Source organism: Myripristis murdjan, chromosome 12, assembly GCF_902150065.1.
Source record: "Myripristis murdjan chromosome 12, fMyrMur1.1, whole genome shotgun sequence".
NCBI classification, from domain to species: domain Eukaryota; kingdom Metazoa; phylum Chordata; class Actinopteri; order Holocentriformes; family Holocentridae; genus Myripristis; species Myripristis murdjan.
The window spans coordinates 17000745-17026309 of record NC_043991.1 but is presented as its reverse complement, the minus strand read 5'-3'; the positions used below and the strand labels follow the sequence as shown (position 1 = coordinate 17026309).

Below are 25565 nucleotides of genomic sequence, written 5' to 3'. Positions count from 1 at the left end.
GATCAGATCAGTGCAAATGGTCGGTGCAGGAATATATAGTTGATAGTCTCCCACACACTCGTGTCAGCCTCACACGGAAGTTGTTCTGTTGTTCCAGCCATCTCTCGCGTTGTTTCCTGTTTTCATTGATTTGAAACATGGCGTCCGAGGGAGAGGCGGGCAGTGCTGCTGTGGCTGAACCTGAGGCAGGAGAGGGGTATGTCTGCCTCACACAAAAGATATTTTATCGTTTAGGCTTTTCAGACCAGGCGGCTGATTCTCTGTGCAAATTTCAGCCTCACAGACACATTTTCTCTCGCTAGAAGTGCATTTAGCAAAGTAGCTAACGTTAGCAGCCACCAGCTCGCCGAGTGAACCGGGCAGACACAGCTTAGCTCGATACGAGCTGTTCTCTCTTTGTAGTGGACAACCGTGACCAGACTCCGTTCAGAAATCAAGCATTTCTATTTCGTCCTGCTTTTCGTTAAACTTTGCCAGCTTTTAAAGCATAACTCAAGTCGTATAGATATTGTTGGGGTCTTACTGTAAATGCGGCATAAGGACAATTGCTTGGCTCTGCTTGCTGCCATCAGTCGCGATGAAAAGTCATATTTGATAGAATGAGATGGCCAGATCAAAAGGGGAATGAAATATAATAGCTGAAAGTTTACAGAAACAAGCACTAGCATCACTCGCTAGTGCTTAACTAAATAATAATAATAACTAAATTCAGGATAAACAGTGCACCCTTGCGCATAGACAAGGGAAATCTGAACTTGTGGATTGGTAAGAGGCTGACAAGGAGTCTGTACGTATCAGATCATCCTTTTACATTACACTTTACATACAGCCAGTTAACTATCTGCTGCTTGGCACAGTGGTAAATACTTATGAATCAACTGATCCTCCTTATATGAGCTCATCCCTGAATTGCGTGCCCCCAATAATTTAGCAGAGCTGGACTGAAAATTTATCCCAGGTTGTTGATAGCTGGCGTTTTTGTCCACTATGTTGTTGTTTTTAACTGTGCATTGGTATCACCTGTGTAATGTAGCTGGATAGTTTTCTTCTTGCTAATGGAGTTATCTTTTACTTTCAGCGATGCTGCGTTTGGTGAACTACCCGCTAACATCGATACTGAATCTTCAAATGGCAAAGAGGGAATGGTAACATTGCAATGCTCGATTCAAAATTTGCTATTCACTGACCCTTTCACATTTGGTCACTTGTAAAACATTTCCCTCTGTGGTTTAGCCGCTGTCATTTAAACAAAGGTGTGTTAGAAAGAAACCTGACTGTCTCACAGGATGTCGGTGGTGAAGGCTCAGAGGCCGCTGATGCCATGACTGGATCAGGGGACGAGGAGAGCGGGAGGCAGCTGGGAGAGGTGGAGCTGCAGTGTGCCTTGTGCATGAAATGGTTCACTGCAGATACATTTGGCATTGATACTGCGTAAGTATAGTTACCGAGCAGCCCTGACATTCATGTGACGATCAAACAGTTGCATCTTAGATATTTTCTTGTGCAAAAAATATTTTCAGTAATTCTCACTGGTTGAACGCTGACCGTTGTTCTCTACAGGACCTGTCTTCCCTTTATGACCAACTATGTGTTTCACTGCAATGTGTGCCATCACAGCGGCAACACTTACTTCCTCAGGAAGCAAGCCAGTAAGTATTCAGATTCACCCACTGCACCTCTGTGCTTCAAAGTAGCTAGAATTAACATATCATTGGTCTCATTTATTTTTATACTTGCCGTTGCGTTCTTACATCTTGATTACTTGTTTTTGAGAAACTGGTGTTGCTTTTTCAGACCTGAAGGAGATGTGCCTCACAGCCCTGGCAAACTTGACATGGCGATCCAGGACCCAAGAGGAACACCCAAAGACCATGTTCTCCAAAGACAAGGTGGCTGAACTCAGCTGACACGTCATAATGCTTTTATACACAACATGTTAAAAAAAAAATTCAGTTAAGAGCAGCTCTCAAGCAGTGGCTGAATCTCTACCATAGCTGAACAGTATTATATATGTGGTTCAGTAAACCCACAGTTCAGTTTTTATTGCAGTTTTTCAGTCATATTTTCAGTTCTGGTTCGGTTTATTTTGTATATCAGGGAGAAAAAAAACACTACCATTTCCAACATTCTCTGTATTTTAACGACAGTGGCTAGGGTCACTGCAGGTAGGAAAAAAATTGTGGAGCCAGGGGAGGTGAGGTACTATTCTGAGGAAAAAATAGTTAAGGTTGTAAATTTCTGAGAAAAAAACCTGAAAATTCTGTGATTATAAAGTCACAAATTTATGAGAAAAAAACAAAACCTTTTCATATACTTATGACTGCTTATTAATTTTACTGGCAACAAAGCAGTTAAAAAGATGACTGCAGTACAGCTGTGTGGAGGAGTGACAGTAGTAGAGCTAAATACAACAGTATTACTGTAAATTCAATTTTAGACACTTTAAGGAACATTCATAATGACAAACATTAACCAAGGCAGCTCTTTTACCAAAAAAAGAGAAAAGTTTTCATTAAATACCAACACAAGTAAATGTGATATATATGTTTAATGGTATTATACCTCTGTTGGAGGTAATAATATGATCATTATCCTGATTTTGTACTTTATCTAGACCCTTGAATGTAATATTATTGTATGTGAGTAGTTTCATCAATTATCAACATCTGCTGTCTCTGTGTATTTTTCACATATAGAAAGATTTTTTCTGTTTTTGCTTTCTTGTTGCAGGATATCATACCATTCATTGATAAGCACTGGGAGTGTATGACAACTCGACAGAGACCGGGGAAACTGACCTGGCCCAATAACATAGTGAAGACAATGGTAATGTAATTTTCTTGGCGTATTATTGTGTAAAAACACATTACTAATGAATGTTAAGGCCACAAATGGGAAGGGGAGGCAGAGTGACACCATGTCAATCACAAAACCTGGTTTCAGGTCATTTTGAGTGCAAGCGTCCAACCTGCTGAAGTGTGCTTGAGCAAGACAAAAAAAAAAAAAAAAAAGCTCCTGGGCTGCTGCTCTGTTGCTGACCTCTGTGTGGATGTGTGGATAAGTCCCCACAGAGATCAAGATCGTATGACAAAATTATGATTACTGACTAAAATCAGTTCCTGTGTGTATTTTCTAGAGTAAAGAGCGAGATGTTTTTCTAGTGAAAGAACACCCTGACCCCGGCAGCAAAGACCCAGAGGAGGATTACCCAAAGTTTGGCCTGTTGGACCAGGTATTTACCACACACCTGGCAAATGCATAACATTGCGGAAAATGCGGAAAACCTTCACACATCTAAGGTTGAATTTATGTTGCTGTGATGCTCCTCTTCTGTAGGACCTGGGAAACATCGGGCCTTCATATGACACCCAGAAACAGACCACTGCAACTCCCTCTACCGGTGGGCTAAATGGTAAGCACACAACACAAAGAAAATCAAGCCGGAAAACGTAATTACATTCTCCATGTGGAATAGATGATTATAATTGAACTGTTTTATCATAGAAGACCAAGGGGGAAATGTTTGACAAATCCTAATTAATGGCTAAAAAGTTTAAAATGCCCAAAATAACAAGTAAGATGGTGTTAAATTTGATGACTCTGGCAACTCTGTGCATTGTGTTCCAGGTGGATCTGCTTTCTCAGGTGAATATTTGGTATTTTGGCATCTGGCCCTGAACAGTGTGTTTTGTGGTCATGTAACCCTCTGGATAGAAGTTGGCCCTGAGGTTCAAATCAGATATCAGTTTTCCCCCAACCCAAATCACAAGTCAATATGTGCCTTGAGCAAACTGATCTTCAGGCCGTATCTTATGGGCAACTTCATCCACGTCCGATTGTAACCTCCTGTCTGCTCTCTGCATTTGTTTGGTGCCCCCCCAAAGCTTTCCCCCCTTTGATTGGTGAACTTATATTTCCTTCTCGTCCTCTGGCTTGCTGCTCATGGGCTCTCAAATCCCTGAAATCTCATGTCTGAAATGACACTCTGTACTCAATCTATTACAGAATATGTGAGTAGAGTGCCATTTTTGATTTGACATTGGCTTTCATCCAATACTAATTAGCCTCATCCCATTCTGTCTCCTATATCTTTAGCTTCCAAGACAGACCTTGGTCCACCACTCTTGAATACTTGTCTTAACTTTGAAAGAAAAAAAAACACATTTATTTTCATTGTGAAAATTGAAGACCTAGATTAATTTTTGAAGTCTGATAAATTACCAGTGAGACTACATTGCACTTGTGTTTGCAGTTGTTAAGGATGATGTTGATCTCAGGATTCCCCATAAAAATAAGTTCACATGGTGCTAATACACTGACTGCAACAAGAGCTTTACTGTGTACAAAAACGTCATTGTTTCTGTGTTTGCTATAGGTACTATGCATGATTTGGGCAGAATTTTAAGTGTGTTCAATGTCAGCTCCAGCCAACTGTATACACTTTCATTCTTTGCAATGGTAAAGGCATCTGCAAAAGAGAGAGAAAAACTGCCTATGCAGTTCAAGTCAAAGAAATGTATTAATTATTATAGGGCTGATTTACATTGACCTACAGGAAAGCCAACCTTGTGCTCAACTGACGCCTTTCTTGAGTGATATACAGTTGGCCTTTGTTTATATGAAGGCATGAGAGTGTTTTTCTTTTCATTAAATTTATTTCAAAATACTAATAATTTAGTGTAACACTATATGAGCTGTGAAATATTTAATCTCCCATCTAGCCAGTGTCACTGACCAGAATCTGACCATGAAGTCCCAGGATATGGTTCCCTGGTGTTAAAAGTTAGTGCCAGAGCACTCTTGCTTAGTGAGAGAATATTGATGAAGAGGGATTATAAGAGGCTGATAGTGTTTGGAAAATGCCATGCGAACTAATTCCTGCCTCTTTATGCCTGCTGTCTCCCTAAGTACACCAAACTCTTAATAACCTGCTTTTAATGTGTGTGTGTGTGTGTGTGTGTGTGTGTGTGTGTGTGTGTGTGTGTGTGTGTGTGTGTGTGTGTGTGTGTGAGTGTGAGGAGTGAGTGCATGCAGTGGTGGTCTTGGCATTGTTTGTGGAATAGATCACAATCAAGACAGCCCCTGGAGACTTCCAAGATATTATAAATATGTCTCTATCAGTTTACAGACAATGCAGATCCAGTGTGACTATATACTTTTCTCTGTCTGTGTAAAGTGTGCTACTGTTTCAAGTCATCCTATCATGTTGCTGACAGCAAAAATCTTTTTTGGCCCAGTTAACCTACAGACTGTCACCCAAAAAGTATTGGCAGAACTGTCTTAATTTTACTAGAACTCTTACTATCTGGTAAGCTGAAATAAAATACAATTTGGTTGGGAAATTTCACCCTGCAACATGCAATTTCATAACTTTAAAACAATCGTTAAACTAATGTGTGCTTTATGCAGAATTTTTGAGATATAATAATATAAACCAATACCAGCTCTTGTGGACCAGCCATGTTACTGTGTTCAGCCTTTTCCTGCTCTGGACTTAAGCTCCTTTTGCTACTACCCCTGTTGTTTTAAAGAAGTGTTCTCCCCCTCCCATTCCTAAAAATTCATAATGGAGGAATAAGGCGAGTGAGCAAAATAACTGAGGCTGAAAATCCACATTCTAAGACAAAAAAAGCACATGAGGAGAACATAAAATACGCAACGGTTGGTCTGGCTTAGCTATTCGCCTGCAGGCATAGAGTGCAGCAAAGTTTGTCCTGCTGTCAAACTCTTACGATGTATTTGTTTTGGGGGGACAAGCGGCTTTTGTGAAGAGTTCACATGCAGAGTTGCTGCTGCTTTCAGTACCGTCTTGTAGTCAGATAAAATCGCATAGTGCAAGCTTGTGTAGCACAGTCCAGCAGGTTGACATTGAAGGTTTGCTTGCTCACAGGGGCGTGAACCAAAAAAATAGGATGATGGAGAGCGTATTTACCACCTAAAGGGAAGTGTAACAGGTGTTTCACAAGTAAAAGTATTCACAGGATTATTCATCAGTTTTAATAATTGCCTGGTTAGTTAGCTCCTGACATGTCAACCTCTATTGCCTATGCCACTGACCCCCTGTGAGTGACTCTGTGTATGTGTGTGCGTGCGTGTTTGTGTGTGCGTATTTGCATTTATGTATGTTCTTTGGTGTAATCTTTGTTGTTTTTTGAAGGTGCTTTAGCCCCAGGCCCAGGAAAAGGAAGAGGAGCCAAACGTAAACAGCAGCAGCAACAGGAGGGAGCAGCTGCAGGAGCAGCTAAGAGAACACGCAGGTACAAAAAAGTTAGCAAAGATACACACACACACACACACACACACACACACTCACACACAGTATTAGATTCGTCAAAGTAAACTGTTGTGGTACTCCATAGACATGCAGAAGGCAAAACACTCTTTTGTTCCACCTTTCATTTACTATGTGTGACTTATGTGAATGAAGATACAAACTGAACCTCTGGTTTTCTGGCCTGCTCCACTGTAGTGACCCTCTGTTCTCGGCCCAGCGCTTGCCTCCCCATGGTTACCCACTTGAGCACCCGTTCAATAAGGACGGGTACCGTTACATCCTGGCAGAACCAGATCCCCATGCCCCAGACCCCGAGAAGCTAGAACTAGACTGCTGGGCTGGCAAACCCATACCTGGAGATCTGTACAGGGCCTGTCTGTATGAAAGGGTCCTGCTCGCCTTGCATGACAGAGGTAGTCTCTATAATCTTACATGCAGTGGAGAGCTAAACAGCTCTACAGCAGTTTCTTCTTCTTTTTCTTCTTCTTCTTCCTCTTCTTATTTTGATGGTCTTTGTCTAGTTTATTTTGATGTCAATTATAATATTATTTTTTTGTTTGTGCTATGCTATGTTTATGCTATCTGTTCAAATGATATACATTGCTGTTCCAGCGCCTCAGTTGAAGATCTCTGATGACCGTCTGACAGTCACGGGGGAGAAGGGCTACTCTATGGTCCGAGCCTCACACGGTGTACGGAAGGGAGCTTGGTATTTTGAGGTTTCTGTTGATGAGATGCCTCCAGATACTGCAGCGAGACTGGGATGGTCTCAGCCACTTGGTCAGTAGTGCCTCATTTGGGTTAGACTATATTCAGACAGAAAAATGATTCAGATCCAGGTGTTTGTATGTGTAGCTGTTCACCTACAGGTATAGCAACTGCAGCAATGGTTATGAACTTTTGCACATGGAACCAAGAGGGAAGTGAATGCAAATCCTGCAGATGGGAGGCAGCTCAGATGGTGACAGTGATGCTTGTGGACTGAAAGGAGAAAAGATGTTTACTGTCAGTTTTAAAAAATTTGACTATCATGAAAGGAAGTTTTAAGCAACATAATTTGTTTACGTGTGGAAAAAGACACTGTTCACACTTAAACATCTGTCTTGGCTGATCTGATCACAAGTGGACCACTCAAAGTATAGGTGTGACCACAATTCAGTGGGGGTTAATTTGTCTCCAAGATGCATTTTGATCCAATCACTCGTCTTCAGAGGTGGTCAGGATGCATTCAGCCACATAATATTTGTAATGTGAACGCTTGATGTGTCCTAAGGCTCCAATAATGCGTAGTCTCTTCTCTTTCATTGAATGAAGTTTGATTTTGCAGTGAGGCGACTGTGTCTTAATTGGGTAATAGAAAAAACAGTCTTAGTGCATAACTGCTTCCTGAATGGGAAAGAGATGAAGATTAGAATGGATGGGAAAATTAGGTGAATGGTGAACGCATGGAATATAGAAGTCAGGAGGAAGAAGGGATGGGAGTAGAATCAAAGTAAGTGAGGAATGGAAAGAAGAAGTCATGATAGGTCTGTAAAGCCAATCAAGTATCCAGTCAGAAGTCACTGGAGACGCATGATGACTGTGTCAGCTGTCCATTTGTTATTTGATCATCCGAGACAGATATTAAAACAAAGTCTGAACAGGGCTAAAGAGAAATCAAATTTCAGCATGAATACAAACACAATCCAGCATTTAGACAACACTTGAATATGTGACACAATAATGGCAGGTATTAAAGGATACTTAAATATACAGCTTGAGTGGGGGGATGGGCACAAAACAGTGTGACAGTGTTCTCCTAGTTTTTATTAGAACATTTATTAGAGCATTATTCAATGTGTGCATCATAGGTAACCTGCAGGCTCCTCTGGGCTATGACAAGTTCAGCTACTCCTGGCGCAGTAAAAAGGGCACACGCTTTCACCAGTCCACAGGAACGCATTACTCATCAGGCTACGGCCAAGGAGATACACTGGGCTTCTTCATAGAGCTACCTGATGACACAGAGACCGCCAAGGCTCTGCCTGATACATACAAAGACAAGGTAACAAACTCTGACTTTAAGAGAAAACCCATGGACTGCACATTCAGTGCATCTTTGTTCTGACTCTTTGTCGTGTTCTCTTTTCAGGCACTTATTAAGTTCAAGAGCTACCTGTACTTTGAGGAGAAGGACTATGTGGACAAAGCAGAGAAGAGCCTCAAGAATGTCAGCCCCAGCAGGGTGAGCAAACCGCTGTGAAATGTAATCCATTCAGAAACCCCTGTACTACCTCCTGTTGTTGACTTGAGCTTCCTCCCTTTCAGATGATCTTCTATAAGAATGGGGTGAGCCAAGGTGTTGCCTTTGAAAATCTGTATGAAGGCCTCTACTTCCCTGCTATCTCACTCTACAAGAGCTGCACGGTTAGTAGTTTTTGCATCTTGTGTTGATACATTTATTCGCTTAATGGATAAGAATCAGAGTAATGTGTGCTATGTTAATTATTCTCTGTCTGCTAAACTTTTTTATTCTTTTCAGGTATCAGTTAATTTTGGTCCACATTTTAAGTACCCCCCGAAGGACATAAAGTACCAGCCGGTGAGATAATCCATAAACACGCTCATCCTTTTTCACATAAATAATACTAGGATCAGGGATGGTGTTTGAGGTTGTTAATGTATTACTGAGTCATTGTTTGATTTTTTTGTTTGTTTGTTTGTTTTTGTTTTTGTTTTTTTTTTTGGTAACTGCAGATGAGTGACATGGGCTGGGGAGCTGTGATCGAACACACGCTTGCTGATATGCTGTACCATGTGGAGACGGAGGTGGATGGAAGACGAAGCCCTCCATGGGAAGGATGAACACCCTCAAGTCAATAAAACAGCCCCAGTCATAATTTGGCCCATCTTCAGCCATAAATACTTAAGCCCCACACACTGCAGTGTATGAACAGGTCAAAAAAGAAAGTTACGCTCGAGTTCATCTCTTCAGTATCAGTTTTGTTGGATATTGGAGATTTTGGAGGCAGCCTTGTTAGAAACCTGATGAATTTGTTCGGAGAGCCTGATCAAAACAAGCTTACCGTGGGCAGCTACACGTTATCACAGAGTGCCAACAGCAGACATTCCACACTATTTTGTGAACATTTGACAGCCTGTACAAAATAAAATAGTTTTGCTCTGCTTAAAAAGAAATTATACCTTTACATTATCTGTAATTGTTATGCTGTAGAGAGAAATGTTGTTTGTCAGTTTTACAATTATTTTTTGGGTACTATGTTGTACCCCTGGCGCTCTGTATAGCTGTGGCCGGCCAGACCCAGTTCAGCATTTCATACATTGATTCTGCAGACGAGTTGATGCATAAGTCTTGTGTATTCTGTTTTTATTATGTTGTTATACTAAGTGTGTTACTTAGAATTGATTTTTTTTATTCTGAGTTAAATAAAAAAAAAAAAAAACTTGTTACCTGGAAAAAGTTGCATTTATTGATGAAAGCAAGATTACAAGCATTTGATATTGAAGAATAGAAGGGTACATTATGGCTCAGCGATTTTTTTTTTTTTTATATATAATGCTGCAGATGGTGAAAACGGTTTTAGCGTCAGTGAAGAAATATCAACTTTTGCAGATTTGATGCATAAAAAGTGCTAAATCTTGCACTTATCAGCTTAGCTTAGTTTATTATTAGCAGTCATCAATAAGGACGACTGCATCGTATTCCTAAACAATTCAATCATTCAAGTTCTATTTTACACATTCAAATCAGTATCACCAGGGTACAGAATAATGTCTTCCAGTTTTCAGGAGACTTTCAAATCCTGCATCATGGAATACCTCCCTGGTAGATTAGACAACTTGATTCTCTAACTTATTTGTGGAAAATTATCTTTGGCTCATATGGCGGTTCATTTAAAACAAACAGAAAAACGTAACACCAGTTATACTGATGTTATGCATCTACTGAACTGACAACAGAAGTTATACTTCGCTCTTTTACCTGTAAAGCAAGTATGAGATCAATGGCATAACCCTGAGTGGTCAAAAGACATTTTTCCTGGTGGTAGCAGCACTCCTCGGCAATTGCGTTTTGCAGCGTAGCCTTTACTGTCCTCTGCCAGCCAACAGGGGCAAGTTATTGTTATTGTCCAGCTGCACCAGAGCAGCTGCTGTTACTGACACGGTCCCTAGAGGGCAGTGCTGATCAGCCCTGACCCCATTGAGCCTTCACTGGAGAGCAAAGACTGTTTGACATGGTCTTCGGACAAGGGTGGAGGCTGCAGTTCAAAAGAAGACAGGAAAGAAATATTCAATTTTCACACACAAACATATACCTATAATTAATTAATTAAGTAAGTAAGTTGCAGTCTCACATTCCTGCGGAGGATGCGGTCCAGCAGGCTGCGTTTGGGACTCCCAGGGGCCTGGGACCAGTCCAGGTCTGGAGTGCGAGATCCTTGAGGTCCAAACAAGTTCAGCTCCTTGAAACACCCCGTCTCTATCATCTGGAGGAGGGGAGAGAGTCAATCTTCACGTCATGTCTGAAGAGAAATTAGATGTAACTTAGATTAGATTGATTAATTACCTCATTTTGCCAGGTCAGAGGGACGCTGCCCGTGTTGAACTTGCTGTAGAAGTCACTGTCTGTTTGGTCCAGACTGACTCCCTTCACTGTCGAGAACTCCTCAATGTCCTGCACATCATTGCAGTACACCAGTCTGGGCTAGAGCGTTGCACAAAGTACAGCACAGTGAGCCACAACCACAGCAGCAGTGGAGGATAGACTCATCTCATTTTGGTTTTACTACATCGTTTTCAGTTCTAGAGTAAATTTTATCCACCCAAGAACCAAAGCTTTTATGCAAATATACCTGGATTATTTATCTTGGTGTTTGTGTTATGATAAACTGGATATCATACTTTAGCCACTATTTTGTAGAGGATAGACATTGTTAGGGTGCTCACATCAGGTTTAAATGGAGGCTCCACTAGTCCTGCCTCCAGCATCCTGAAGTTGATGGATTGGAAGAAAGGATGAGATTGAACATCCTTCTCCTTTGCGGCCTGGCAACCCAACCTTTGCTCTGGGTCTTTGGTCAACAGCTACAGTACAAGAAAGAGGTAACTAATGAATAATCAGATGAATTCTCTGATTAAAGAGGGAGAGAACAAAATGGATGTAAACAGCCTGTTGATTGGTTGAGAAAAGACGGGAACCTCCAGGAAAGTACTCACCAAGCTACAGATGTCCTTCACCTCAATGCTAAACATCGCGTCATATTTCTCCTTCTCTGTTTGAATCCTTCTCTCCATTTCTGATACTTTCGGATGCTCGCCTTGCGCCCGGAATGGCAGCTGTCCTGCAGTCATTTCATATATCAGACAACCAAGGCCCCACCAGTCAGGACTCATCCCATAATACTTTCGACCGATCACCTCAGGAGCTGAGATCAGGATGAAAATGAATCAACATACCTGCTCCGTTGCAGTGGTTTGGCAATTATACAGTGATACAGTTGAAGTGAAAGGCGTTGTCTGTATTATTTGTTTTTGGCATGAGGTAGTCGTTGTGTGCTATCATGACAAAGTTTTTCCTTTTAAACAAAGATACACAGCAATCTGTTCTACTAAGCTTTTCTCTATGATTGAGGCAGTGAAAGTACTGGTAAAAGGTACACACCCATGTAGCCCACAGTGCCCACCCTGCCCTGCGCCAGGTTCCCCTCAGACAGCCTCACAGCCAGGCCCAGGTCAGAGATACGGATGTGCCCTTGGTGGGAAAAAAAACATAAACCATGGAATGACTGTTGTCATATTTGTTTGCTTGTTTTTTAAATTTCTGCTTTATTTGATAGTGACAGTAGAGACAGACAGGAAAAGGCAAGGGGAGAGAGGGGATGACATGCAGCAGAAGGGCCTGGAGCTTTATTGAGTTATTTTTTTTAAAGTCAGTAGTTTTACTTTTACTTAATTGCATTTTTTTTTCTTGATTATTGTATCTCATTACATTTTAAAACATATCCATTTCAGAGAACAAATGATCTATGACAGATTGTGGAACCTTTCACAATAAAAGCTCAGTCAGCAAAGATAACAAAAGAGGAACCTGGTTCTTCTTTGTTGGCTCTACTTTTTGTCATTTCCAAATTTCCAATAAAAGATGCACAGTGAAAAATTGCAGATGGTGCACAGAAGTGAGGACCATTTAGACTCAACATGCAAAATGTGGAATAAGTGTGGAAAAAATAGGAATAATATCAGCGAGTGGCTTGACGTTGAAAACCATGCAGACTCAACCATCATAATCATGCTTATATTTAATGTGCATTTTATGTAAGTTGTAAGTCTGATATAGCTTCAGTGAAGATTGGAACAAGCAATACAGAAGGTTACATGACACTGCACAGAGGGAAATTGTTTTGTGAACTACAGTGCTGTCTAATGGGAAATTTAAGAGGAATACCAGCATTTAAGGGGTTAAGGTGTAAATCTCCTGATATAAAACATCATGTGACAAATTTAAGTACTGTAACCGATGGTTTGTAATTACCAAGGCATGTGAAACGCAGGTGTTTCCAAGTTTCCAAACATGCTGTGCCAAGTATCAAGGAAGAGGTGAAAAAGTTTCTTAAAATAGATTAAACCACACCTGATTCTCAGAGCTTTATCTTCCTGAAATTCCAACTACCTACGTTTGTCCCCATGTCAAAATAACATCAACAGCATTTCCTGATTCTTTGGTACAGGCACTGATTGTTTGTCTGACAAAAATTCAGTTATAATTAGGCTATATTTAGCACCAACTGCTGACCAGATTCACTCTCCAAAACAACCTAATGCTGGAAGAGACGATGCAGGCAACAGCCACTCCAAAGTCCTGTCTCCCAGAATGAGCAGCTAGACTGTTATTCTTCACATTTTCAGTGTGCCAGGAGTTTATCATGCCTGATAGTCATTACAAAAAGCTATTTTTTAACATTTCCTTGCACCTTTACTCTGAGACTGTACTCACCATTGAGATCCAAGAGGACGTTTTCTGGTTTCAGGTCCCTGGAACATTAAAATTGGAATCAGTGAGGGCACTGCAGCTGTTGAAGACACAGCTGAGATTTGACATCATGGAAACACACTGACCTGTAAACTATGGCCTGTTGGTGTAGGTGGTTCAGACCGCAGAAAACCTCTGCAGCGTAGAACCGCACTCTGTCACTGTCAAGGCCGGGGGGACCAAGTTTATGAATATGGTACTTCAGGTCCCCACCATCCATCATGGTCAAAACTATACAGAGAGAGTGCTTGGTCTCATAGGCATAGGCCAGATTCACCTACATGGAAAAAGAGACAATGTGTTGGAAGTATATGTCAGTATTATAATAGAAATACAAAGGGAAAGATATAAAACCACAGCAGTTTTGCAGACTAATTATGCACAGTGCATAAATACAATTACACAAATAATAATATAATGTATATATGAATTAAATGACATATATGAATATAAAATGAAGACACTGAAAAACAGATTAAACAGACACACAAAAGGCAGTACAGGGGCAAGAATGTCTCAGTCTTACCACAAATCTACTGTCAAGCCCTTCCAATAACTGTTTCTCATTGAGAGCCATGGACTCTCCTCTCCTCTTCTTGATGTGCGTCTTCTCCAGCTTTTTGCAGGCATACATTTGTCCTGTTGCGCGCACCTGACAAGCCCACACCTGAAGGGACAGAGAAAGGGAAAAATGTTTTTTACAAATGCCTTTGTAATTGCGAGATGGTTTGGTGCTATCAAAGCTGAAAGCAAAAAAGGCATGTAAAGGTATTTGCTTCCTGAACTGAGACAATAGCTATTGATTTGGCAGATGTGCTTTGGATTGATGTAGTGGTATGCGTTTAGGGAAAGTGCTGTGAAATTATTTATTTAGCATTTGAAAATGGAAGGCCATTGTCTAGAAAAGCAATAGGTCCATTAAAAAATGTAATATGTAAAACTAAACAGTATCAACTAACAGTCATGAGAGAGGGTTTAATGATGTGTAGATCGATTAACGAGGTGATGTTTTTACCTCTCCAAACCCGCCCTTTCCCAGCAGTCTGTACTGTCTAAACGTGTGCTTGGTGATAGGCTGCCTTGAAGAGAGAGACAGGCTGTTATTATTCTGAATGGATCAAGGACCAAAGCTACAACTTCCAACGTTTTGTTCTGAATCATTTGTCCACAAGGTTGGGTGGTGACAAACAAATATTACAACTAAAACTACTACCAACACAACAAAGAAGAAGAAGAAAAAAAGAAGAAGAAGTAAAATAACAAGAAGAAACAGAAGTAGAAGAGAAGTAAAAGAAGAAGAAGAAGAAGAAGAAGAAGAAAAGCAAAGCAAAGATTAAAAGAGGAGAGGTTATAACATTGAGTGAAAATAATCACTATTTTTATTATTATTATTATTATTATTATTGTTGTTGTTGTTGTTATTATTATTTTGGTGCTGTGAGAACAACAGCAGAACATTTGTAGAACATTGGTAAATGAATAAATCAATAGATAGATAGATAGATAGATAGATAGATAGATAGATAGATAGATGACAAAATTTTCCCGAAAATTTGCAAGTAAAAATAAAAAATGGCAGGAAACAATATTTATAAATACTAAAATGATAGATTTAAACATCAGATCAGTGATGCTGGCCTCTTTTGAAAACCACTGCAATATTATGTCACTTTCTCACCATGACAAAATAGGTACTGAATCTTACAGCTATACTTGCCCACAACTTGCCCCCATTCTTGATGACAAACACAGAGAGATTTTTCAAGTAGCACACTGAAGAACACACACATACTGACCTCTCCAACATCTTCCACTGTAGGAAACGCTCAAAAAACATGCTGTCCTGGTACTGAAGGAAGGGATGGCCACTAAGGTATCGATGTAGATCTCTAATGCATGAGCAACAAGGTTAATTGTTATTACTTAGTTGCATGAACATGTACACACACACACACATAGAGAGAGAGAGATGGACTTACTCTCTGCAGTCATGAAAGACGTCCCCACAAGGGTCGAGCTCCAGAGAGCGTCTGCAGCTCTGCTCATACTTCTGCAGCACCTCCACACGCTGCTTAGACTGTGGACAGATTGATCATGTAACTGCAGGCAGAGCAGCTTGTGGCATTTGATACAGAGGGACTGACTTGCCAAAAGGCACTGAGATCGGTTTTGTAAAGGTTTCAGTGACCAAAATATGTAGCACGGCTGGTAGGTTCAGTTGAAATCAAGTGTTCATGTTTCTGGGTGCGTGGACTTTAGAGCTCAAGTGCAAATACTTAAACTGTTTCAAAGTGCTACATGGCAATGAATATAAGGCACATATTTTTAATTTGAGTAAAATAAGTAATGTTTTAAATGATCCATTACAATGAATATATTTACAAATCTGTGTATTTTCTATTTTATTTATTTATTTTTGTAAAATAATACTAACGTGATAAGCAATGAAAGTGTAATATATTCAGTTAAGAAAAAAATCTGTGTTTTTCTGAATTAATGAGATAATTATCTCAGAATTCTGAGATAGTTTTCATGGGAAAAAATCTGCTCTTTTTTCTGAATTAATTGATAATTATCTCAGAATTGACATAATAATTGACAGGTAGATTTTTTTTTCTTAAGTGACTACATTGTGGTTCTGTACTATATAAATTAAGTTACTGTCATTTGTTTAGAAGCAGCTACAAGCACATTTAGTTCTCAGACCTGACGCATGAGGAATCTCTGAATGATGCTGATGCCGAACTCTCTTCTTTCCTCATCTGATTTTGTCTCAAAGTTATCCTGAGGGAGACATACATGAAATTGATATACATAAACAGAAACATGTGCAGGTCAACAAGATTAAGTTTTAAATTGTAAGAACCAGTAATATTTTTTCTCCAGCAATTAAAATAGAGAAGTTTATAATGTGTCATTAACACTGACTGTATTGCAAGGAATAATTATTTCTTATTGCAAAGAAACACATTTATACATCTACATGTTTCCTGAATTATTATTAAATCCTTATTTTTATTACAAGGTTTGTTGTTTCCCCCTTAGTATGATTTATTATTGTGGCTCTCTCCAACTCAAACTTTTGTCTGCTAATTATTTCCTCATACTTTTGGCTGTGACCGCTCTTTCCTCATACTCTGTAGCCAAAGTGAAATGATGTACAATGTCATATGCATGTCATAGACCTCCATTGCACTTTAATCAATTAAATGCTTATGATTACTGTATTTGTATTTTGATCATATTTTCAGAGATATATTCCACTAAAGGTTGTTTTTATTTAAGTCAGTGTCTATTTACCTCTGCAGTAGCTGCTCTTCATTGATATAATAATTGTTGTATAAAAACGAATGGCAGCCAAATGGTCATGCTATGACACTCATAGCATGTCAGCTTTTTATCTGTAACTACATCAAGCAGACTCCGAGTGTAAAAGCACCGTGCGGTTAAATTTATACAGGCTGAAGTACAGAACTTCAACACTGAGTGTAACTATTTCAAATGCTATTTTAGCTGAATGTCTTTCTTTTATACCTCACTATTTAATAGCATTTTTTTCTCAGATAATCCAAGTACTTGTGCACTTGACCAATGCTTACAACCTTGACAAATGGGAATCACAGAGGGCAAAGCTTTCCTGTGCACATCAGCAACCCCAGAGGTTATTTGTGCAGCAGGTTATTAAAGCAGAGTCTAGATGGTAACCCTACATTTGTGAAATTCTTGAACTCTCTTGCACAAGCGCACTTGATTCAGTTCAGTAGCGCTTTACTCCACCCTGAATTCAGCTTTAACTTTAACCTTTACCTTAACTCGTTACCTAATTTTAACCTTTACCTTAACTGCACTCACAAGAGTTTGAACCAAGATTTGTGAGAGTACAGGACTGCTCATTACGACCTATAGTTACATTTTAGTGCAAAGCAGCCTCTAGCAGTCCTGTAAATAACAACACTGTGGTGTAGTATTAAAGGAACGAGCTAGCCAGTGAGCTGAGCAAATGCTCAGGTCATAAGAGGGCTGGAACAACAACCTTCATGGTTTGGAGGACATGGTGGACTTCAAGTAATGCAACGTCTTACAAGCACAGAAACTCTACAAATGCCAAGCCACATCTTTCAGAAAAGGTATCGACAGATTGTACTGTACCAGAGCATCCTGTAAGGATGCGTATACGTGCAGATCAAGCCTACTCCGACAGAACAGCTGAAACAGTTTCTTGCCAATAGGCTGCCTCACACATAGACTGAAGTAGTCTCGTTCTGAGGTAAGAGCAGAACATAAGTCAGCTTATGAAACCACACAAAAAAGCAAGGCAAATCAAAATATGAAGCACACACACACACATATCCACACACCTATGTTCATGGCCAGGTCCATACACTGGCGGACATGAGGAAATCGAAGCAGCTCTTTCCATTTCCAGCTTCTCCCTTTTCCACCTCCACCTAGAATGTAGCAATAGAGACAGGACAGAGAGTGAAGAGGTGAAGAGAGGATTTTGTAAGCATTGCTGTTGCTAAAGGAATAAAATGCATAACCAAAGCAAAGCAATCCATTGGCAATGATCATTAATAACTTTGCCAAGTCTAACTTTGCCAAGACACACACGCATGCACGTGTGTGTGTGTGTGTGTGTGTGTGTCTAGCCTATCTGGTTTTAGACAATAGTATGCTCCACTTCAGTGAATGACCTATTAATAGCACTGAGAACAGGCAAGCAAAGCCTGTGGGACCACATTACTTTGCAATGTACTTTCAATCTTAAGTGCCCATGCGTGCTGTATCTTACAGATTACATCTGTTATTTTACTCCAGGTATATTTTGTTACTTGACAAACCATGAGACTAATGCTTTTTCAGTTTTCCAGAGTTTCCATGAGCACTGAAATGAAATGGTGATGAAAGAATGGGCTACTATACTCAGGTACTATTTAAGGGATATCCCAAACAGTGTCATCCCTGAGGATAAAGATGTAAAACTGAAAGCAAAGAGCCATTGAGGAAGAGATCAGCAGTATTTGCATGCTCTGAGGAAAATGAAGCAAGACAACATTTAGGAATTGAAAAGTCTAAGTATTAGTCTCTGCTTTTTTCTGTCCAATTTTATCAGTCCTTACCATCTGCACCCTTATATAAAGTCACAGTCACCCATCCTGCTGTAAGTCAGCCGTGCATGTCTTGGTTATGTTGTTACTGACTGACACGACATGCACCACACATTACAACAGGTTTTATCTAGCACTTCAGCTTCAGCTTCAACTATGTGTGCTAAAATATACATTTATCATTAAAATGAAGCAGTACTTTTTCATCCTCTTGACATCCAGTAAAATTAAAAATAAAGCATTAACACATTTACTTTGCGATTGCATTGCTGAGGGGGAAAAAAAAGCAAGAATCTCACCTTCCCTGGCTTTAATAAGAGCATTATTTGCCATAATGCTTTCGATCTCCATGTTTAAATTTTCCAAAAACTGTGCTGCTGCACACAGACTGAATGAAAATAAAAATAATAATTGTTATTATTGTAAAATATAAATTTCCAGGTCAGGACAGAGAGTTACAGTCAGGTACACCGACTTTAAATAGCGACAGCCAGTTGCGCCGTTCGGCTGAGGTCAAGCCCGCACAGTTTTGGTTGTCGCTCACTAATGAATGAAGAAGCATGTCTGACCTCGAGAGCAGAGTTATTTTATGCATGACAAACCTACACCTGCCCCAGGACACTCCCTCAGCAGAGGCGGAACAAACACCTGAGCACACCTGTTTGCTCGTCGCCTATGTCACTAGTTTGGGACGGTCCCTAACAAAACATCCTCCAATAAACCCATCACACTGCAGCTCTACTGCAGGTCTACTGTTTTTGTTTATTTATTTATATAGGTCTAATCCCAGGGCAGGCCTACATAATTGGTTTGTTTATTGTGGGTACAATCGGCAATCAGTAATGCATATTCGAAATCTCATCATTTCTTATTCAGATTCAGGTGACAAAAGTGAAATTTTCTTTAGTTGTAGGCCTATTTACAGTTTCTGTAAATGGCATGCTGACACTCGCACGAAGCAAAGTGGCTTCACAAGCCTACCGACCTACATGGAGATCCATTTCCGGATCACATGAAGAGCCAATAAGAACAAAATATTATTCAAAAAAATGTCATCCAGAAATAAATGAAGGATTTTCCAAAGATTTTGTTTGAATTTATGTGTTGTCATAACCTTATTAAAAAGAATTCTATACATTATCAGATTACTATACTACTGTTGTTCTCCCATTATTAGTAGCCTACAGACTGCTGACATTTGTTAGGGGTAGACTGACAAATCATGCAATTTATTTTTTTTAAAATATACTTATTTCCAGATAGATAGATAGATAGATAGACTGCCTACCACAGATTTGCCAACATCTTTCCCACACTGTCAGGCTATTTCTGAACAGGTGACTCTGTGCACAGCCTGAAATACAGCCTCACAGCGCCACCACTCGTTTTAAAGCAGCCTGTGAAATTTGTGGTTCATTCACCATGCTGTCCGCCTAGGCTACAGCCTGAGGCTCACATGCTTCAGTGTCAGGGGGAGTGACTTTTCACAACATTTATAAAAGTCATCTCCAGCATGCCATAGCAGCTGTCAAATACAAAACCTTAACCTTGACTTGCAGGATTCATCCATTTGCAAAATCATCAAAATTACAGTAATACATGTAATAGCCTATGATAATCGTCTTTGAACTAACAAGTTAAAAGCAGACCAGCACTTTTGCACAATTAAGTGATTAAAAATATGAGTGTTCTGAGACAAATACAGCCTGTACTTGCAATTTTCATATGAATATAGAATTTAGTTATCATCATCATTATTATTATTTTTAGTATTATTATTATTATTATTATCAGTAGGCTAGTAGAAGTATTACTGTTGTTGCTGTTGTTAGTACTATTATTATTATGCGTAGTAGTAGCCTAGTAGCAGCAGTAGAAGTAGATGCAGTAGAAGTAGTAAAGGAGTTTTTTGTTTGTTGTTGTTTTATTTGTTTGTTTGTTTCATATTATTCGGTGCTTTCTGCCTGTGCGCCGACTGAGAGGCACCGTCATTTTTCTCTCCAATGCAGTATCACAGCCGACTCGTTTTGCTGATTCCAGTTTTGGGATTCTGCTTTTGTTTCTGGACAGACCTGAATCCTTTCATTCTCTGCAGATAACGTTTCCCCTGGACGAACGGCAGAGGGCGACAAACACCAACACAGAAGACCGCCTTTTTACTCTCAAGCGTTGCCAATTAAATCTGTATGTAAATATAGAAAGGACCACGGTTATTTCAGCTGAATTGGAATAAACCAGGCAATATGATGCGGATGAGCGGACATGTGATCAGCCTTAACGCGTGAACAGCCCCGCAAAGTGGCCCTTTAAGATGGGAGCCATGTTTTTGTAGTCCTCCTCACATGAAGACTTGTTGAAGGGAGGTCGTGGTGAAGATGTCTGGGAGATGCAGAGCGGCTGTCTCATCCGATCCATCCACCCACTGAAATGAAGTGAGTCAACATGGCCGCGGCACGGCTTGTCCTGTAGCATCCATCAGCAGAGAGAAACGCTCAGCACTCGGCAAATAAAACAACACCCGGATCACACAAAAGGTATGTGAGGATCTAACGTGGGGACGTGCAGGTCCGCTTTCCTCCACAATTATGCACCACTGATTGTAGCCCAAACCACATACAGGCTTGAAGCACTTGTTTCCAAATGGGTCTGGATGCAGCTATACAGATATTATATATATTTATACTTAAATACATAAATGCAAATACTGGTTTCAACCTCCAGTTATCTGGTTAAGTCTGATCTCGATCTGGTCGAAGTCATATTGAAGCGATGTAGATGTGGCTGTACCCAAAACATAGCCTATTCTATTCTATTCTATTCTATTCTATTCTATTCTATTCTAATTTTATTCTGTTATAGCCTGTTTTATTCATTTAAGCCATTGTATGCTATTAAAACACATTTTTGGCCATTAAAGTCAATCTTTAACCCATAAGAGCCTTTCTTGGCTGTCTGGTTTATCTTACATTTTAACTGCATGGTAAATGGTAAAGATTTTTTGTCCTATATTTAAAAAAAAAACAAAAAAAAAAAACAATTGTATCAATTACAATTTCCTGCTATTTGCTTCTCAGACACAAAGCTGCCTGATGGCGTTCATGTCTCGGTTCTCCCGGTCCCGGAGCAGCTCAAGGTCTCCCAGTAGAAAAGACTCAGAGCGCGTCTCGCCAAATTTAACAGTTTCAGAGCTGGAGAGGCTCCTCTACACCGGGAAAACTGCCTGTAACCATGCAGATGAAGTGTGGCCAAGACTCTACATTGGAGATCAGTGAGTTGAGGGTAGTTTTTTTCCATTAATATGTCTGTCTAAGTCATGATTCAGCCTTTTGGTTGTGTGATTAATGAGAAACCCTCTGGCTTCTTTGCAGAGACATAGCATCGGACAGGCGTGAGCTGGCCAAACTTGGTATAACCCACATCCTGAACTGTGCCCAGAGTAAATGGCGTGGTGGGGCGGAGTATTATGCTGGGATGAACATCACTTATCAGGGCATCGAGGCTCATGACTCGCCCACCTTCGACATGAGTGTCAACTTCTATCCTGCTGCTGAGTTCATCCACAAGGCCCTCAGCAGTGGGGGTTAGTCTCTGTGTTTTTTGCCATTGACTGTGCCTGCTTTATAAAGGATTGACCATTTATTTCTTTAGTCTTTAGTTGTCCACATGCTGTGCCAGCCTTTGGGTTGTTGTTGCACTTCTCTGCTAACTGGAATACTGTGGCGACTGCTGCATCACCAGTTATTATTTATGACCTCGTTCAGCATTCATTAGCTCCATCAAGCCATTGCCCTCCTCAGTGTTAACATTACACAAATTGTAGCACAGACGCTCACATAGGATTTTTTCCCTTATATTTGGGAACCATCATTTCAGAGCCACATCCTTTATATCATCACCATCTGCACCCGCAGTCTGACTGTTATGTGTTGCACAGACCCATCTGTGTGGCTCCCCCCTCTGAGGCTGAGAAGTTGGCATCACTAAACACTAATATCAAGCCAGTGCAACAGAATGGTCTCCATAACAGTGTGTGTGTGTGTGTGTGTGTGTGTGTGTGTGTGTGTGTGTGTGTGTGTAGATATTTACACTACCAGTGAAGCAGAATCAAATCAATTTTGCTGGTGAAGAGTGTTTGCACATTTACAAAATTACAAGGATAGTATTGCTCCTGTAGGTCACATTAAACACATATAAAAATAGATCTTAGAATAGGCGTATTTATTTTAAGTAGTATATGAAAACTAGTGATGCATGATATTTGATTTTTTTTACCTATGTCCAATAAACAGGTATCGATAAATGCACAGTTTTTTTTTTTCCACCTACTTGCAGAGAACATCAAGTCTCTCCTGTAGTGGAACATTTTACTATGCCTGCTCTTATTGTGAAGGCCCACTGGCAGATGCAGACATAAAACTTCAACTTAGGTTATGCAAAATATACCATATTGATTTTTATATAACATTTTCTTTCAAACAAAACAAGAGAACAGACTTGGATGACGCTCTCCCTGAGAAAAAAATTCAAATTTCGCCTATTTCACATATCGGCATGTCGGTAGAAATTTTCTTTTCTGGACGATGCCGATATTTCATCGTATTGTCAGTATCAATATTACTAATATTATCACGCATCCCTAATGAAAAAATATAAAAAAGAAATGTAAAAAATCACTTTGCTAAGTTGTCTATTCATATGCACAGATATAATTATAGTATGTATATGGTTATCTGTTGAACCTAATTGATTACAGTGGCTGGAAGCTATAAAAGTCAGAAACTGTTACATACAAAAAGCAAATATACACAAAGCTATATGCATGTACATACGTTTCTATACACACATGCACACACATACGCATGTAGCCCAGGAATCTTGCAATTGCACTGCAGTCTGGTGTGTGTGTGTGTGTGTGTGTGTGTGTGTGTGTGTGTGTGTTTGTGTGTGTACAGCAGCATTCGAGTGCTGTTGTCTGTTGTTAGGTAAAGATGTGTAGTTTAGTTGATATTGGCCATCCCTCCGGGGCAGAGGCTGTTCTTGTGCCTCTTTGTTTTTGTTCTCACTGAAAACTGATTGCGTTTTAGTTCATCCCAGGTCTCTGTCTCTGCTCCTGACAATCTCCTCCCTGTGTTTGTGCGTCTGAAGGTAAGGTGCTGGTCCACTGCACTGTGGGAGTCAGCCGCTCAGCCACGCTGGTGCTGGCCTACCTGATGATCAGACAGAACCTGACGCTGGTGGAAGCTATCAAGACGGTGAAGGATCACAGAGGCGTCATCCCCAACCGTGGCTTCCTACGCCAGCTCAACGGCCTGGACGGCATCCTCAGAGAAAGCCGTAAGACTTCACCATAGAGCTCAGAAAACCCAGGGGCACACGACATCATGCACCAGGACAAACTGTGTGAGATGATTGTCCAATTTGGATCAAGTGTTTCTGGCTCATGAACAGCCGTAACGTTTCTAACACTATGTTCCATAATAGCAGGTGATAATAAGATTTGACCATTATGGAACTAATACTGGTAATGAAATCAATACCAATATTGATTACAAAACTAATACCAGTATTTATACAAAATATTGTCAGACTGTGCCAATGATCAGTATCTTTAAATTGGACGATTTTCATGACAAAATAATGTAAAGTATTAAGGATTTTTCCCAGAGATTATCCTGTCAGGATTGAACAACCTCTGAAACATCATTAAGATCATGATGGGACACTAAAACTCTCCTAAAATCCAAATTAATGAAAATATGATGGACCCCCTATGAAATGGAGGCGAAACTCTGGGGTGCATAAGGCCTCTCAGTGAAGATAATCTACAGGAGACGCAACTGAACAAAATGATAATTGAAATGTGCAAAGAAAATAACATTCCATTGCAGGTTTTATACTGTCAAATATTTGATACTTCACAAAAGGCCAGTATCAACCAAACATCAGCAAATCAATCTTATCACACAGTAATGATGTCATACTCCTGTCAGCGCTGAAAAACAACATTCTGGGAAAAGTTAATGGTGTTACATCACATGACATACATCGCCCTCTTTTTATCACTTGCAGAGGTCACCTTCTCACAGCCAATCATATCGCTGTATACCAGTAATAATCTCTGCCCACAAGAATGTATTTGATAAGAAAATCAATCATCTGTAGGCCAGCAGATTACTAAACATGACTCTAGCTCTCTGCCCCATGTAATCAGTACGGCAGATAAAGCTCTGATGATAGATTGAGCTCTGATATCAGTCCTCAGAAAAATGTTAATCACACTTGTTCCGTGATCCTTCGGCACGGTTTTATTCCGTAAGAGCTGCACTCTTGCTGGTCTCTAAAATACATTCCTTTTACATCCAGTAAACATCATCAAGTGCCCTAAACAGTTCACACATCACTTGTTGCCCAGGTCTAAACCAGCACAGTTATGTAGCCAGATGACTAGCATCAGAAACTAGCATCACAGTCTCTCCACAGTATTTATCTGTGATTAGCATATTAGTGAGTAGCAAACAAAAGGTACACATTTTCTCAATTGGGGGTTTAATTGCAGTGTATTCTTTCAACCAAAGGTATTGCTAATCACAGTCCTTCATCCTGACCTTTTATGGGATAGGTTCAAGGACGGATTATGGGCCAGGTGAGCGGGAACAGTGCCCAGGGGCTTCTCACTGCCAGGGGCCCCTGGGAGCCTCAGGCTAGAGGACCTGAAGACAATCTTCTGTGAACACAAAATATGTGTAAACATAAATGAAAAGGACAAATAGGTAGAATGAAAGGTATAGACAGACATTGGTGATTTGAAAAGGATTGAGAGCCTTAATTTTTGCATGGCTGCCACAACATACAAAGTGGTATTGAAATTTATCCAAGTAACTCTATTCGCCTTATTTTTAAATACGGATGCAGCCACTTTATTTGTTATGTGTGAGACTTCCAGTCAGGCACTTTGGCTCAGTGGCAAGCTAATTCACTTTAATGACTGATTTTTGGAAACGCTCCCACAGCATCATCAAATAAGCTACTCAAACTAGTTAGCCGGGAAGCGATAAAAATGGAAAACCAGAAGTTCGACCAACAGTTTAATTCCACATTCCAAAACGAGTTGGATGATGTTGCACCCAATTTGCACGTCTGCATGACTGGCCTG

General features: G+C 40.1%; 3 protein-coding genes across 4 annotated transcripts; 2 read left to right on the top strand and 1 right to left on the bottom strand.

Moving 5' to 3' along the window:
* Positions 1-68: 68 nt before the first annotated feature.
* Positions 69-9728, top strand: ash2l (ash2 like, histone lysine methyltransferase complex subunit). 2 transcript variants are annotated; one of them, XM_030065817.1, is made up of 17 exons: positions 69-196; positions 1079-1145; positions 1286-1431; positions 1561-1649; positions 1795-1889; positions 2731-2826; positions 3137-3232; positions 3337-3412; positions 3628-3645; positions 6158-6257; positions 6470-6687; positions 6887-7054; positions 8125-8318; positions 8406-8498; positions 8582-8680; positions 8796-8855; positions 9011-9728. In XM_030065817.1, the coding sequence occupies exons 1-17, from the start codon at positions 138-140 to the stop codon at positions 9116-9118; spliced, it is 1782 nt and encodes a 593-aa protein (XP_029921677.1). In that variant the 5' UTR covers positions 69-137; the 3' UTR covers positions 9119-9728. The 2 variants fall into 2 exon arrangements, with proteins under 2 accessions (XP_029921677.1, XP_029921678.1); XM_030065818.1 differs by lacking the exon at positions 3628-3645.
* Positions 9729-9798: 70 nt separating this feature from the next.
* Positions 9799-18785, bottom strand: LOC115368838 (G protein-coupled receptor kinase 5-like). The gene is made up of 16 exons (XM_030065212.1): positions 18712-18785; positions 17663-17752; positions 17454-17566; positions 16011-16088; positions 15284-15381; positions 15101-15193; positions 14320-14383; positions 13831-13971; positions 13391-13581; positions 13269-13306; positions 11937-12026; positions 11492-11700; positions 11222-11359; positions 10842-10979; positions 10630-10761; positions 9799-10533 (listed from the first exon to the last, which is right to left on the bottom strand). The coding sequence occupies exons 1-16, from the start codon at positions 18761-18763 to the stop codon at positions 10444-10446; spliced, it is 1755 nt and encodes a 584-aa protein (XP_029921072.1). The 5' UTR covers positions 18764-18785; the 3' UTR covers positions 9799-10443.
* A 1987-nt stretch (positions 18786-20772) lies between these two features.
* On the top strand, positions 20773-23763 carry dusp26 (dual specificity phosphatase 26). The gene is made up of 4 exons (XM_030065555.1): positions 20773-20946; positions 21487-21680; positions 21781-21992; positions 23558-23763. The coding sequence occupies exons 2-4, from the start codon at positions 21502-21504 to the stop codon at positions 23761-23763; spliced, it is 597 nt and encodes a 198-aa protein (XP_029921415.1). The 5' UTR covers positions 20773-20946; positions 21487-21501.
* The last annotated feature ends 1802 nt before the right edge of the window (positions 23764-25565 follow it).